This window comes from Sorex araneus, chromosome 3 (assembly GCF_027595985.1).
Source record: "Sorex araneus isolate mSorAra2 chromosome 3, mSorAra2.pri, whole genome shotgun sequence".
Taxonomy (NCBI): Eukaryota; Metazoa; Chordata; class Mammalia; order Eulipotyphla; family Soricidae; genus Sorex; species Sorex araneus.
Window position 1 is genome coordinate 141,788,937 of NC_073304.1, and position 16,577 is coordinate 141,805,513.

A 16,577-nucleotide genomic window follows, 5' to 3' on the forward strand; every position below is an offset into this window, starting at 1 on the left:
CTTTGCAGCAAAGCCTAAAATCTTATTCCAGGAATCAAGAGGCCTCTTTGACAAAGCAAAGAATGTCCTGTTTTTTACCAGTCATGCTTTTTGTACTGAGTTTAGCCTTACTGAGTTCTCCAGATATACTATTTAAAATGGTTAATAATTCTATAAGAACACCAAAAATAGTTTTTAAAAGAAATATGGAGGGGTGGGGGTGGTAGTTTATGTGATAGAACACATGCCCAGCATGTGTGAGGCTCTGAGTCTGACCCGGCTCCACGTGCAGGCCTACATGCACTGATGACCGAGCACTGAGCCTCGTCAGCTTCACACCACAGGGCAGAGCATTGCCAAGAGTGGCCCAGAATAGTTCAGTCCCTATGAAAAAAAAAATATGGAAATCGTACTTACAAAAGGGCAAGAGGGGGCCAGAGGAAGAGCATGGGGTGAAGGCATTGAATGTCCACAGACCTGATTTGATTCCCATCATGGTCCGTTAAACATTGCCAAGTGCAGCTCTGGAGACCCTCAAGCCCTACCAGAGTGATCCAGACAGTCCTGGGCACCACAGGAGCACCACATCCTGGGATCCTCACACCGAACAATAGGTCCAGATGACAGAGAATTACAGGCGGGGTCCCCAAACCACTAGAGTACTGTTTAGGAGGCCCTCCCCGCTCCCAATCCCAAGAAAAGGGGCAGCAACCTGATCTGTGAACTTAAATTTTATCTGCGTTGTACTCATAGTGTAGACCAAGGAGCCCAGCCTTACTTAGAGTTGGTTGAAAATGCCAAACCTTGGGTCCTGCCCAGTGTCCTAATAGATGCGGTTTTCCCGAGGTTCCCCCTGAACACCTGCTTCACATGGGCACCAACGCTAAAGTAGTTTCTCCTTTATTCTGTTTTAGTTTGTGTATTTCTGTGCTGCAATATATTCTGTTACTTACTCCTAATTATGGAGCAGCTACTTGTAATCCATTATTTTAAAATCTTTTCTAACTCAATTGCAAGGTAAGGAATCTCTCAAAAAGCCTATAGTGGCTCTAGAAAAATGCATCCATGAGTCCCGGGCTGGCAGTGACTGAATGCAGCCCTGGGGGGTATCCCAGCGACTGGAGAAATCGATGCTCTGTCTCACTGAGAGCCCAGCTGGGCCCAAGAGCCACGACTGCCTCAGGTCCCACCTCCACATGAAGGAGCTTCTCAAAAACAAAACAACAGTAACAAAAATCCCAACCAAATCATTTTCCCAATGAATAAAATATCCAATTTACAATATAGACATGGATCCCTCCTCCAGTTGGCTGTGCTGAGGAAGTGAAGATGAGCCAGGGCCCAGCAGGGCATGTTTGTGAGTTACAATTGTGGCCGGCAGGATGACCTGTTATCGGGCCGCCCAGGACCACACAATATCCGGCACAGCTGTGGTGTCTGGCAGCAACCAGCCGAGTGCTTGAGGCTTAATTAGGCTTTTTATCTTTACATTTGTCGGAGGACATCTGAAACCTTCAGTGTGGCCTGTCATTAATTAGGTGACTAATTAAATAGTTAGTGTCTCCTTGTTCAGAGCTAAACCCCAATGAACAGGTTGGCGATTGTCATTGTTTCCTTCTGCCGTGCTCTGCCACATGTGTGAATGGGCATGTGCTCTCCCTGATTGCCCTTTTGGTACCAAGGCAAAGGCAGTGTGGTTGACAGGCTCTCAGCACATCCGTAAGACACGCTTGGAGAGTAGGTCACAGCCGTGAAGGGGGTCTCATCTTGCCATATTGTGTCACCATCACAACGGGACCTGTTAAGGGCTGAGACTAAGATACCATCTGGTAGCTGGGCCTGGGGGCGGGGGGTGAGGATGAGGATTACTTTATGTCCCAGCATCTTCAGACAGAAGAACCTATAGGAGTAAAAAATTGCCACCAGAAACATTATCCAGAACTTTCCTGGCATTGTGTGCCATGATTGGGTCCCTTAATCTGATGGCAATTTTTAACTATCACTGTATTACTGTATCACTGTCATACCATTGTTAATTGATTTGCTCGAGCGGGCACCAGTAACGTCTCCTTTGTGAGACTTGTTGTTACTGTTTTTGGCATATCGAATACGCCACATGTAGCTAGCCAGGCTCTGTCATGCAGGCGAGATACTCTCGGTAGCTTGCCAGGCTCTCTCTGAGGGACGGAGGAAGCGAACCCGGGTCAGCCTCATGCAAGGCAAACACCCTATCCGCTGTGCAATGTTAAATGAAAGTATCATCATTTATAGAAGTTATCCATTTTAACTCCTTTCAGAACTACTTTTCTTCCTACTCTCCAATGTAGAAACTCCTAGAACAAAAGGAATGTTGTCCTCTTTGTACAGTGGTAGGCCTTTTAAGGGGTCAGCTTATAATATCCCTGAGGGCTGGGAGGGCTGCCATTATTTGGGTTAAGGATGACTTTAAGTAGGTAGTGCATCCTTCCGGATGGTGAAAAACCCAAATTGCACACAAGGAGCTGAGTCCTAGCCTGCCTCCTCCAGCTTCATCCTCTAAATCAGACCTTTGGAAATCACAGCTTTGCTACCTGTCTTGATCTATATTTCCCTGAAAGCTAGAAACAAAGACTCAGGGTGCAAGAATTTTATCTGTAGTAGTGATCCTGGGGAAGCATTTGAGTAAACAGGGTGGTTGTGATGGGAAGGAGAAGAGAGTCAGTCAACAACCCCCAAACATTGCTCAGCAGGTACCGCCGGGCAATGGATGCACCCTCACAGCTGGAAGGGCCCCTCTCTGCTACATGGAGCTGCCAATCACACTCAGCTGGGTTTCAGGCTGCCCCTCGGGTTCCCTTGGTCAGAAGCTGTGCCCAGGTGGAGAGGCAGGAAAGCATTTGATGGTGATGTTAGAGGCTCCCTGCTGACCTGGCTTGTTTACTTTCCTTTTAATCTTTTTTGGCTTTTGGGTCACACCCAGTAATGCTTTGGGCTTACTCCTGTGTCTACACTCAGGAATCTCTCCTAGTGGTGCTCAGGGGACCATATGGGATGCTGCGGATTGAACCTGGGTTAGCGGCATGCAAGGCAAGTTTCCTATCTGCCTTACTCTGGCCCAAGTTCCCTTTTTTCTTAATATTTACATAGTTGTCCTTGGGGCTGGAGTGATAACACAGCAGGTAGGGTGTTTGCCTTGCACGCGGCTGACCCGGGTTCAATTCCCAGCATCTTATATGTTATATGGTCACCTGAGCACCACCAGGGGTAATTCCTTAGTGCAGAGCCAGGAGTGACCCCTGTGCATCAAAAAGCAATATATATATATATATATATATATGTACACATATATAGTTGTCCTTTAACAAAGCCGTGAACATGCCTGAACACCAGTGATATCACCCCTCTGGGGCACTGGCATGGACCAGAGGTTATGGTAATATCTCAGGTGTAATAGGAGCAAGAACTTTCTGTTTGTTGGCTTAATGAAGGGAGATTTCCAGGGGGTGCTAAGTGATTTTTTTTCAGAACAGGAGGTGGTGGGCCAAATAAGCTTGGGAACCTCTGGTGTAGACAAATTGGGAGATGAGTGGCTAGAGGGCCAGGGAGATAGCTCATGGGCAGCATGAGTTGTATGTTCAAGGACCCAGGTTTGACACCCCACTTCCTTCCCTGGCACTGCATGGCCCTTCCAGCAACATCACCACAGCTCTGGCAGTTTCAGACTTGCCATTCCTGCCATAGAACTAGTTAGCCAATTATTTCCAGGAATGGCACCCAGGATCCCCTTAGAACTGCTTGGGAGCACTTCCCTAACCTCCACCACCTCCAAAATAGGCTATATAAGAAGACCATCTAAAGAGAATTTGATGGTCACCATTCTCTCCAGCCTTTCTTGTAGCCCTGAAGAGAGAACCTGGGTAGACAGCAATGATGGGGCCTCTTACTAGGAAAAAAGGTGGATTCTTGGAAAATACTCCATCTCTATTATAGGTTGAATATACAGTTTTTGGAAATGTGCTTTCTTGACCACACAGTCTGAGATTCAACCATAAGGAGTGAGTGGAGAACCGCGGTGAGTGGGGAGCTTTGGAGCGAAGGACCAGGACCTCTGGTCAGGGTGTGATAGAAAGAGGCAGTCTCCACCACAACCGAAGTGGCCCAGGAAAATCTCCCAACATCTTTGAACCTCAATTTCCTTTCTTGTATGGTGGAAAATTCCCTGGGAATCTCTCTTCCTGTCAGATGTGTAAAGCATCAGGTAAAATGCCCGTACTCAATATTTGTTAAAAAGACACCTTCCTGGCTACAAAATTTGCACGACCAGTTCTTTAGTGGGAACAGAAAATTCTTTCAGGTATGGGAAGTGATTGGGGGGAAAGGGAGATTCTAATATGGAAGAAAGAGGCTTTCTTTTTTTTCAGAGTTGGAATGAACCAGTATCCTGCCTGCAGCTGTATATGGTCCTCCCCAAAGTGTCGCATCTAGCAAAGACATTCCGTGGGGGTTCCTGTACAAAGTCTCCCACCTCTGGTTTAACTCCAGGAGGACAAAATAAGCATCCCACCATGTTTTGGCGGTCTTGTTTTGCAAAATAGCTTGTTTCCCAAGATGAATTATCATGGGAATCTCCATGTTATCTAGAATCTATACAAACCTTAATCTGGTCAGGTCTTAAGGGGTTGAGTGTACCACAAACCCAAGTCCAAAAGTTCTTCTGCATTGAAAAATAGACAATTAAGGCTAGATAGATAGTATAGCAAGTTAAATGCTTGCCTTGCAGACGGCCAATCCAGGTTTTATCCCGGCACCATATATGATCTCCCAGCACTTGTGGGGGTGATCCCTGAGCACTGCCAAGTATAGCCCAAACCTCCTCCACCAGATAGACAAAAATGTTTGTCTTCACTCTTATCCCTCAAATATTCAAGATCAGCCCTCTCCTCTTAACAGTCAAAACCTTGGGAGAAAGTCACTTTTCTATCCTCAAAGTATTGTTCTTGGGCTATGACTATGAACATAATATGAGAACTCAGAAAACCAAAGTATTTTAGGACATGTTTTTGTTTGTTTTGTGCCTGAAGATTCATCTCTTGTGTAATATGTGAGTTCCTGAAAGGCCATCATGACTGATCCACCCCCCTCACCCACCTTCACTCCAATTTCAGTCATGGGCAATAAGAGCTGAATGACTATTGGTGAGAGCTGGGCAACTGATTTCTCCTACTTCTCATGTTTTCCTTTGATAAAAATAAGTTCTTTGATCAAGCCTCAGACATATATCATCAGAAAGTCAATAGGGCTCACCAATTTGTGTCCATTGACTTTCATTGCCCCTAGGTCAGTCCTAATATCCCCACTATCCTCATTTATAGCCTCATTTACTTTCTAATGACAAAAAGGTGCTATACCTCTTTGAAGATGAAATACCACTGACCAAGCAAATTGAAGCAAAGATAAACAAATAGGACTACATTAAACTTAGAAATTTCTGCACCTCAAAGGAAATGGTGATCAATATAAAGCCCAGATTGGGAAAAAATATTTACCCAATACTTATCTAGATGATAAGGGGCTAATATCCAAGACACTGGTACTGGTAAACTTTTACAAGAAAGAAATCTAACCCCCATCAAAAATTGGGAAGAATAAATGCACATGAAAAAATGCTCTATATCACTAATCATCAGAGATATGCAAATCAAACCAACAATGGGATATCTCACATCACAGAGACTTGCACACATCAAAAAAGAACAAAAACAACCAGTGCTCATGCGGCTGCGGGAGAAAGGGACTCTCATTCATTGCTTGGGGAAATGCCAATCAATCCAGTCATTTTGGAAAACAATATGGGCATTTCTCAAAAACTAGAAATTGAGCCTCCATATTTCCCAGCAATACCACTTCTGGGAATATACCATGGGGCACCCAAAACATACAGCAGAAACACCATATGCACTTCTATGTTCATTACAACACAATTCACAATAGCCAGAATATGAAAGCAACTTGAGTGCCTGAGGACAGATGACTGGATAAAGAAACTACAGTACATCTACAAATGGAAATACTATGCAGCCACCAGGAAAATAGAAGACATGCAATTTGCTTATCAATGGATAAATGTGGAGAGTATCATGGGGAGTGAAATAAGTCAGAAGAAGAGGGACAGACATAGAATGATTGCACTCATTTATGGGATATACAAATCATAGTATGAGATTATTACCCAAGGACAGTAGAAACAAGAGTTGGAGACGTTACTGAGTCAGCTCAAGCAAATTGACGATCAATAGGATGATAGTGATAGTGAAAGTAGATACAGACTGAGGTTGAGAATGGAAGGAGGAAAACAGGTCATTGGTGGTGGGAAATGTACACTGGTAAAGGGATGAGTGTTAGAACAGCTATGATCGAAACAATTTTGTAACTGTGTATCTTACAGTGATTAAAACAAATATTTTAAAAAATGATGCTATGCTGTACTCGTACCCTTTGTCCAACTCCCTTCAGCTCTGAAGTCTTCACTTTCTTCCCAGGAGAAAGAACATTAAAACCACATCACCCAATGCTGAATTCTTTTATTTTGGAACAAATTGAAGTGTCAGTAGGCACAGAGAGACCCTCTCTTTTAGCATTTGACATTGGGTGAAATTTTGAGGGGATAATCAAAAAGAGTCCTGGAAACACAGGTCTAGGGGGACTGCCATGGAGGTGCCAAGTTGCCACCCTCTCTGGCGCCAGGAAGCACTTGGAGCCCCCGTGAGACACAGATAAGGTGAAACCAGAGGCTGAGCAAGTAATTTCTGGAAATCATGTGTATGCCCACTTCTCTGAAGTTCTGTAATGCTCTGAATAATTTCTCTTAAAGAAAGAACAACAATCTTATACCACCAATGAAGTAAGGCACTCGGCTTTGGGAGTGGTAGGGAACTTTCAATTTCCTTTAAAAAAATTTTAAGAACATGTAATAAGGATATTGTTAATCAGCTCCCCAGACATCAGGGGTTAATGTTGAAATCTTTTTCCATAAGTAACATATTTTGGGGCTGGAGTAATAGCACAGCAGGTAGGACGTTTGCCTTGCACACGGCTGGCCCAGGTTCGATTCCCAGTATCCCATATGGTCCCCCAAGCACCACTAGGAGTAATTCCTGAGTGAATGAGCCAGGAGTAATCTCTGTGCATCACCATATGTGGCCCAAAAAGCAAAAAAAAAAGTAGCAGATTGTGAGCAAAACTGCTCTGGAGGTTGGGACTACTGTAGCAGCTAAGAGTATGGAAAAAAAACAACAGTTTTTAGGCCTCTATTCTAGGGTTATAATTCAGTAATGTGTGGTAGGGTCCCAGAAATAAACATTTTTGTAGACTCACCATGTAATTGTGATATGCAACTGGGTTTAGTAACCATTAATGTAGACATTTCCTCAAAATTACCAGTTTATCTACAAGGAAACATATTCCCCCCATAATTTCTCATTGTAATGACCAATTTTTATAGATTTGTTTCCAAACCACATTTTCCAGTTTCCAGAAAATCATAAAGCTTCTAAATCACATCATTGCCTCAGGGCTCACCAGGCAAAATTATTGATTTATTAAGTACTACATAGCTCAAATCATTACCTTTTTTTTTTTTTTTTTTTTTTTTTTGCTTTTTGGGTCACACCTGGCGATGCACAGGGGTTACTCCTGGCTCTGCACTCAGGAATTACCCCTGGCTGTGCTCAGGGGACCATATGGGATGCTGGGATTTGAACCCGGGTCGGCCGCGTGCAAGGCAAACGCCCTACCCGCTGTGCTATCTCTCCAGCCCCAAATCATTACCTTTTTAAAAAATGCTCTTTGGTTGTCATACCTGGTGAGGCTTAGGGTACTCCTGGCTCTGCACTCAGGAATTACTCCTGGCTGTGCTTGGGGGACCATATGGGATGCCGGGGATTAAACCCTGGTTAGCTGCATGCAAGGCAAACACCCCACCTGCTGTACTATCGTTTCAGCCCAAGTCACTACCTTATGTTCATAGTCTTTAAATGCTATACTAGACCTAGTAGAAAAGCATTTCAAAAAACTTCATGCTTAAACTGTCACAACTAAGAATGAAGTCTTGGGATCTGGACAGACAGATCAAAGACCTGAATGCATACTTTATATGACACAGACCTTGGTTCCAACCCTGGTGCCATAAGGTTCTCTGAGGTCCTCTGGGAGCAAGCCCCAAGCACTACATGGAGTGTCCCTGAGAATCAACAGGTATGATCCCCAAAGCAATAAATAAGAGCAAATCCCCAAGAGGAGATATTTGCTAAAGCAAAGGAAACTTGACCATACAGAGTTAACGCCTTCCCAACTGCCTGCATTTGCCCAATAGAGCCCTCCTCCTTCTCCTTCCCCAAAGTGACCTCGCTCACTTTTGAATACCCATCATGCTTTGTTACTCAGTTTTATGGAACTGATTGATTTGTATTTTTCAAATTTAATGTGCACAGGCTTTTCCACTCATTTTTCATAGCTGTTATACTGGTACTGACGTCTTGTATATGCTTGCTTACTCTCTCTCTCTCTCTCTCTCTCTCTCTCTCTATATATATATATATATATATGATCATCACTGTCATCACTGTATAATATATGATAAAAGTAAAAATGTTTAATGTTTTAACCACGAAAATATGTACATCAAATATATTTACCCCAAATCATAAAGCAAAACTCAATTTATTTTGTCTGTTGTCAGAACTACCAAATTTCATTCTTGCTCATTCAATAGATGTTTCAAACACCAAACTTATTTTCATTTAGGATATGTGGTGTGTGTTTATGTAGAGATGCATGATATTTTCACCTGAGTTGCTGAATATTCAAACTGTTCCTAAAGCCCCGTGCCCAATCTTAGGCCTCCATGCCTGGCAGCCCCTCGAGACTCGGCTGAGCACCTGTCTTACTCCAAGCAGATACTCAGACCTTATTGTTGGCATCAATATTGAGTCAAAGTCCCTACTCCAGGACACAGCCTGTACTCAGGCAGGTTTCAGAGATAAGCCTCTTGACCCCTCTCTTAGGATCAGTTGAGGCTTCCAGGATCAGAGGAACCATGCAGAATTGTTCCCAAGACAAGGTAGACAGGTCATAGAACGTTTCACCTCTTTCCTGCCTTATGAACATTCCATCCTCTTCTCTGAAGACTCAGAATCCTTCACCCCAGCTCCTGGTCTGTGGGTCTCTCTTCATCTTTGGTCTCTTCCTGAAGACCAGAGTTTGCTGTTACTGAGAGTATGTAACTATGATTATTTGTCTGGAGTAACAAAAATTAAGTAGCCAAGAACCTTGTCCAAAAATCTGATTTAAAGAGAAAAAAGTGAAAGTTTTTTCTTGGAAAAACTGGTGGATTATCTTCATCTGTACCATACTTACATAGTTTGGTTTGTTTTATCCTGTATTTTTCTTGCATAAGAAGTTCACATGACTCAATTTATAAGCCCCACCCACAGCGTTTTATAATAAATTTCATGACATTAGAACTTATCGAGCCTGAATTGAAGTTTTTTTCTTTTTTTTAATACTTTATTTTTAATTAGTGAGTCAGCGTGAGGGTACAGTTACAGATTTATACATTTTTGTGCTCATGCTTCCCCCATACAGATTTTGAGAGCCCATCCTTTCACCAGTGCCCATTCTCCACCACCAGTAAATCCAACATCCCTCCCACCCTCCCCCGTCCCGTCTCCCCCCACCCCACACTGCCACTATGGCAGGGTATTCCCTTTTGATCTCTCTCTCTGATTAGGTGTTGTGGTTTGCAATAAAGGTGTTGAGTGGCCATTGTGTTCATTCTCTAGCCTACGTTGGGCACGCATCACCCTTCCCCCGCATGACCTCCGATCACATTTTACTTGGTGCTCCGTTCTCTGAATTGAAGTTTTTTTTTTAACTGTTTTCTTAAATAAAGAGATAAAAAATAAGGTCAACAAAATATGAAGTCAGGTTAAATATCTTTAGCTAGGATTTGTTCTTTAGCAAAAAAGATTCTCATGATTTTGAACAATTCAGACAGATTTTAGTAAATTAAACTTAACATTTAAGTTGATGTGGAAAATTATTTTCTCTCTACATTTTCTATTTGTTTAAATAAAAGCATCACTGATCAGTTAATTAAATCACTTCTTTTGATGGCCTTTGCTATGCCAAAAAAAAATCAGCTAAACCATTAAAAAAATAGAATTCACCTGGCAGGCTGACAGGTTTCTAGGACCTGGAGGGTAAACAACATGAAAAGTTTTATGTTTCGTTTATCATGCTCACCATAAATTGGCAATGTGACCTTCTTTATTTTAAGAGAAGGATGTTTAGACCTAATTTTGTAGCTGTCCTCCCAAAGCATGGAATGAAACGCAATACCTTTTACTTATTTCCCTGGATACTCTAATCCCTCCCTGCTTTACAAGTATCTTTGAGCTGTTCCTCCCTTTGTATCCACAGCAACGTGAAATCCCCACTGGAATTATCTGCTGTGAAAATGCAGGTGCACTTGTTTAATGTTTCATTGGCTAGAGCACTTAACTTGAACCTTTTCTCTTTTTTACACGGCATAGTGACCTTTGATTCTGGAGAAAAGGGCTCACAAAGACGTTCGATATTGTTTCTATACATTAAGCCAACTCCATTAGGTCTGGGAGTCATGCTTTTCCTGTGTTTCTGCTGTTCCTGTCATTATTTTGTCTAATGCATATCCAAACTCAAGATGTATCCCTAGTCCCAGTATTTCATTTGCAGGGACTTATTTAATATTCATAAGCAACCAAACTAAAATCTCTCAAACTGTTTTTCTTTATATTTAATAGAAGAGGCAAAGTCTATTGTGTTTTTTACACTAGACACACATGGATGTTGGGCTAATATTCTTTGATAGCTATATGTTTGATGGAAATTATGATTAGATTAAATAAAATATTTGGACTTTTCTAAATCAGTTACAAAAACAAGTATTGCAGCAAAAATATAAAGTTGAAGAAAAATAATAATACTAGTGATAATTTCATATAAGGGCATAGAAATGGATGGTGACCTTTATGGAATAGCCTGAAGGTTGGTATTATCAAGGGGGCGTGAGGTTTTTAGATCACCTCCTATACCATGTTCATGACTTTGAACAAAAAAATAATAAATGCTCTTTGAAAAATGTTCTATGCAGAAGAAAATATTCAAATATTCTTACTCATGATACTTCAGTTAATCTTCACAGCACTCCAAGTGGCATTAGCCTCTAAAACTAACCCCATTTTATAGATCCAGATACTTAGTTATTTCAAAAATTAAATAACTTGCTCAAGGTACAATGATAGAAAATGCTTGAGCCAAGAGTCCAACTAAGGCCACCATGTGATGTGTTCAAATCTGTGATGGCATTCCCTTGCCTTTGTTAGTCACTAGAGAATGATCCATCTTATCCTGCTTGCTGGCACCCCGCCCTGCCTCTGCCTTCAATCCAGAGCATGCATGAACCTGGATGGCTATGAGGCCCTTTCCCTCTCCTCACCATTTTTCCAATCAAGAATAGAGACTTCTAATCGCCCCTGTTTTCGTTCTGCTCCTCTGTCCTTGCTAACACAACTCTAGCAAACATGATTCTCAGAAAAACATATTTCCAGCCTCTTTGATTACCAGCTATATGTGGTCATGTCATTGAGTTCTGGCAATGTAATCAGTGATGTTATGGGACTCTTTCTGGAAGACTTCTGAATTAGCAGCTAGTTCTTCCCACCCATTCTTCTTTTTGCTTGTAATATGAATGTGAGCTGTGATGACTGACTCTCCGAAAAAGAGATGGGGGGTCACCAAGTCATGATCCCTGTTAACTTCATAGATTCACTATATCAGCACTAGAGAGATTATTTCTAGGATTCCCAAGCATCATTCTAAAAGAAATTTTCTGTGAGTAGGGAGGGTTAGAAGAGGACCTTGACAAACAAAATAAAACAGTTAATGGAGAAATACGTCTGCCTTCTGAATCAGGGTGAAATGAAGAGAAATGAGTACTATTACGGGTGTATTTGGAGGTGGAAAAAAAGGAAAGGAAAGGGAGGTTGCTGGGTGATTGGGCTCTATTTTCTTTATGTGGAAGATCTATTCACGTGAGAAAGAAGGAAGGAATGGGGAGAAGCAAAGAAGGTTAAAGTAGTATATTTGAGTATCAGGTGAAGGGACACAGTGAATAACGCCAAAGATTTTTTTTTCCAAGGCCAAAGAAATGGAATAGAAATCTGGTTCACTCCTTTATATATGAAAACATCCATCTCATATTTTTGGGAAATCTTTAATGTTACAATAGTTTAATTCAGGACAATACAGTGTAATAATTTGGCAATTTACCAGTCATCTGATCTATGTTGCTAAATAATTTTAAGGGATTATTAAGGGATTGTGCTTAAGGGATTGTTTTTGTAGAAAAAGATATAGTTGGATAATTACTGAGTCTTTTATTCAGAGAGATATAAAAAAGGGTCCGTATGCATTTGTATTACTTGTATAAAATGAACCACATTTTAATCACATGGGCTCCAAAGCCAAATAAATTTTAACTGCATGTGAGTATAAACATGTATTTTTATTATTTGTGTCTTTTGTTAAATAGGAATAAAGTCCTGTCACTGAAGTGCATTTGCAATCAGTCATAAATAATGGGGTTAATTGTGACCTTTATGTTATTTGAACATGGTCAACATTTTTATTCTTATTAGAGGGCGATATATGCTCAGTTTTCTTTGTATCAAAAAAAAAGAATATTCATTCCTAAATGACATACATCCATAGAGACTTTAGGGTAAAACCTTTCATAATATTTAGCTATTTATAAATGTCAGGTGCAGTTGAGTTTATTACATTGCAGGCCTGTGCTATCACCAAAAGTCTGCTGTTTTCAGTGGTTCTTAACAGATTATCAGTAAATTGATAGCTTTTCCACATTTGGAAAATTTCCAATTTCCTCCTGGGAAAGGAGGGCAGGTGTTTTCCTCTAAATCAGTAAGGACTCTCTCTCTCTCTCTCTCTCGTTCTCTCTCTCTCTCATATTTGGTTGCTTTAATGGGAGATGTGAACAAAGAATAGATTTTGGGAAAATATCTTTCTCATAATCCTGAAGCATATGATATGAAAAGATCAGCTCACCCATAAAAATGTGCTGACTCTAACTAGAGGGCAAATTTGCAACAGGAGTATTTTTAAGTACTTCAGGGGAAATGAGGGAGTAAATCCAAAGCACGGAAGTTCTTCAGGAGCATCCACTTACCTGTGCAGAGACTGCTACTTAGTGTGCACAGGACTGGTAAGAGGCAGCTGCGGGGTGGAGGGGGCCTGCAGGGGGAGACTTGGCTTTCATTTCTGCTTATGCTGCTTCTGAGCTTTGTGATAAACAAATGACCTACCATGGCCAACCTTTGATTTCCTTCTGGATGAAATAAAGGTTGTAAAATAACCTGCCCCCACCCCTGCTCAATCTCTATGAGAGAGAGTACAGTAGGTAGGATGCTTGTCTTCCTCGCAGCCAACTCGCGTTCAATCCCCAGCACCCCATGTGGTACCCATGCCCTTCCAGGAGTGATCAGTCCCTGAGCGAGGAGCCAGGAGAAAGCCCTGAGCAGAGGCACGTGGGGACATAGCTGCCACCCTCAGGACAAAAGGCTTTAGACTGAATGGGAGACAGGCAAAGTGCTAGACTGTAAGCATGAGCATGGATGCCTGTGATTTCCAGTGGTTGCTTACAAGTCACCTGCATTCAAACTTGGCATTCATTTCTACTAAATGAATGTCTCTCCCCTTCCCAATTTTTGGACTTTAAGAATAAATTCTTTTAACTTTTTTTTTTTTTTACTTTTTGGGCCACACCCAGAGATGCTCAGGGGTTACTCCTGGCTTCGCACTCAGGAATTACTCCTGGTGGTGCTTGGGGGACCATATGGGATGCCAGGGATCGAACCCGGGTCAGCAGTGTGCAAGGCAAATGCCCTGTTGGCTGTACTATCTCTCTGGCCCCAGGAATAAATTATTTTTAAAAAATTAAATGGTATCTCTAACTACAATAGTGCAGCCTTGGGCAGTTTTTGCAATTCACTACCCAGCATCAACCTCCTCCTTTAACTTAGATGGTCTATTCTAGTTGAAGGTTTCTGCAGAAAGAATGGCTAGCTCAAAGCAAAGTTCACAGTTGATAATGATAATGACAGTTGGTAATGACAAATGATAATGGCCATTCCTCTCTTGTGCGGTTCATGTTTTCCAGCTCTCACCTGAAGTTTAGCAATCTCACGCTGATTTCAACCCATGGACTTCCAGGGAAAAGACTTCTGGAGTCTGAAGAGAGGAAGTTTTTATCAACCGAGTATGAGTATTTGCTTTTTCATTCTGGGGGCTAAGTGTCCTAATTTGTGTACATGCATTTTATGCTTTAAAAAAATGTGGGTTTCCTGTTGGAGAAGGACTAGGGGTAGACTTTCCTCCTGAAGATTGTTTAGATATGATTTAGGTGATAGAATTACAACTCTGTAAACAAGTGAAGAGCAAGATTGGGTTGCCACTGGTATTGATGGGAAAGCATCTGTCTGTTCCAGAACATGAGATGAACTCCTTGGCCCACCCAGCACCTGCGTTCAGATGCTGAGTGACAAGGCAGGGGTACCTAGGACTATATTTGTATGGAACTTGGCATTCCCTCAAGGTTTCGAATTGGGCAATAAAAGCAGGTTTTGCTGGGATATGACTATAGCCCTGACTATTTAGTTGTGATCATGAATGATCAGAAGAGACCTTTTGTGCCAGGTTAGTTAGGCATTATGGTTTTCATCCAAGTGGATTTACTGTTTGACAACATCCGTTCTTGAAAATGCCATTTCATTATCACACAGCTTCCATTAATTTTAATTTCCTGTAGCAAAACATGGGTACAAGAATGATTAGGAACCCTGCCTCTAGAAATGATGTCCCAATATTTCTAATCAGGAGAAAGGAAATTGTTCTCTCCAGGGGTGGGAACAATTTTAGAATTCTAACTTTAGTATCCAGGAAAGTACCTTTTTTGCCTATGTGGGGAATAAAAAACCCACAAAATTTATTTTATCCTCAAACCATAAGTAAGGTGTCTTTGGCTGTAGAACTATAACCAGACTTGGTTCAACTTAATACTTTCATCACACTACAATTGAGATTTTTTTTTTTAAAGGACATAATTGGGGTACATTAGAAAGAGGGCACGGAGGGGACAGAGCAATAGTAGAGTGGGTGTGGTGCTTACTTATGTGCAGTCAACCCAGATTTGATCTCTGGCATCCCATATGGTCCCCAGAACACCACCAAGAATAATTCCTGAGTACTGAGCCAGGAGTAACCCCTGAGCACCACTGGGTGTGGCTCAAAAACCAAAAAATGAAATAAATGGGCATGGGTTGCAGATAAAGATCCTGACTTTTTTCCAAAGTGAGATTTCACCTATTTGAGTTTCAGGGGTTTTTTTGATGGAAAATGTATATGATAAACGAACATTGTCGTCTATTTGATAAAAATTATTATGGAACCAAATTCTGACTGAGAGATCAACACTCGTATGTCCCTTTTCTCCCCTATCCCTCATTGTAAATGACAGCATTCCCAGAAAATGTTTGTGTTTTTGATAAATGGGGTTTATTTTAATTGATAATGGTTTCTATCAACCCCCATGCTAATAGAGAATGGTTGCAAATGACCTGCTGGTGCAATGCTGCGTAGGTTCTTCATGGCGGGGACAGTTGCCTGGTGACTCTGCTTCTATTCTGGCTTTCTTCATTCTCAGCACAGAACAGTGCTGTAAATGTGAATCGGATAACATCAATTCCATAACAGCCTATAACAGCACCATCTAATGCCACAGCTAGTAGCCACATGTGGCTACTAAAATTTAAATTGATAAAAATTCAATGAAATTAAAGACTCAGCTTCTCAATCACATCAGCCACATTTCAAGTGCTCCAATAACCACATGTGGCTAGTAGCTACCATATCAGACAGTATATTTACAAAACATTTCTATCATAGAAGGTTCTGGAATGTGCCAACCTAAAATTTGACCCTCTCTGCTTGCTGCTCTCACCTCATCTCTTATTTTTTGACTTGTTCTTTCCATTCTAACCATAACAGCCTCCTTGATGATTCTGAAACACAATAGGCAGTTTTTGACTTTTTTCCCCACATCTTTATTAAAATGCCAGCTTTTCAGAGAGATTTAACCTGACCATTTATTTATTTGCAGCCTACATTTTTAATATACCCCAAACCTCTTTACTGCTCTACTTTTGTTTGTTTCTATGGAAATTCTTTTAAGAATTTAAATTTATCTTAAATTTTATCTTGTGTTGGTCAATGTGCTTTATAAGCTGTTATAAGTAGGGTTTCACACATGAAATACCTCAGCACCATAGCCTCCACCTACATGTCTACTTCCTTCCACCACTGTCCCAGCATTCCTTCCCGTAGTAAACTTCCTACAGAAGACAAGTTCTCAGTTCTTGTTGCCTTCGGGCATGCCCTGTTTCCCTACAGTGATTCTTTATATCTAGCATGTAAAAAAGATCATTCTATGTCTCACTTTCTCCTTC

The 16,577-nt window shown here is 41.4% G+C and overlaps 1 protein-coding gene across 1 annotated transcript in view; it reads left to right on the top strand.

Annotated features, from left to right (window-relative positions):
- Positions 1 to 16,577, top strand: part of CFAP61 (cilia and flagella associated protein 61) — a 411,272-nt gene that overhangs the window by 264,197 nt on the left and 130,498 nt on the right. Inside the window, exon 19 of the mRNA XM_004614437.2 lies at positions 14,234 to 14,332. Coding sequence (XP_004614494.2) covers positions 14,234 to 14,332 — 99 coding nt within the window. The remainder of the gene's footprint in view (positions 1 to 14,233; positions 14,333 to 16,577) is intronic.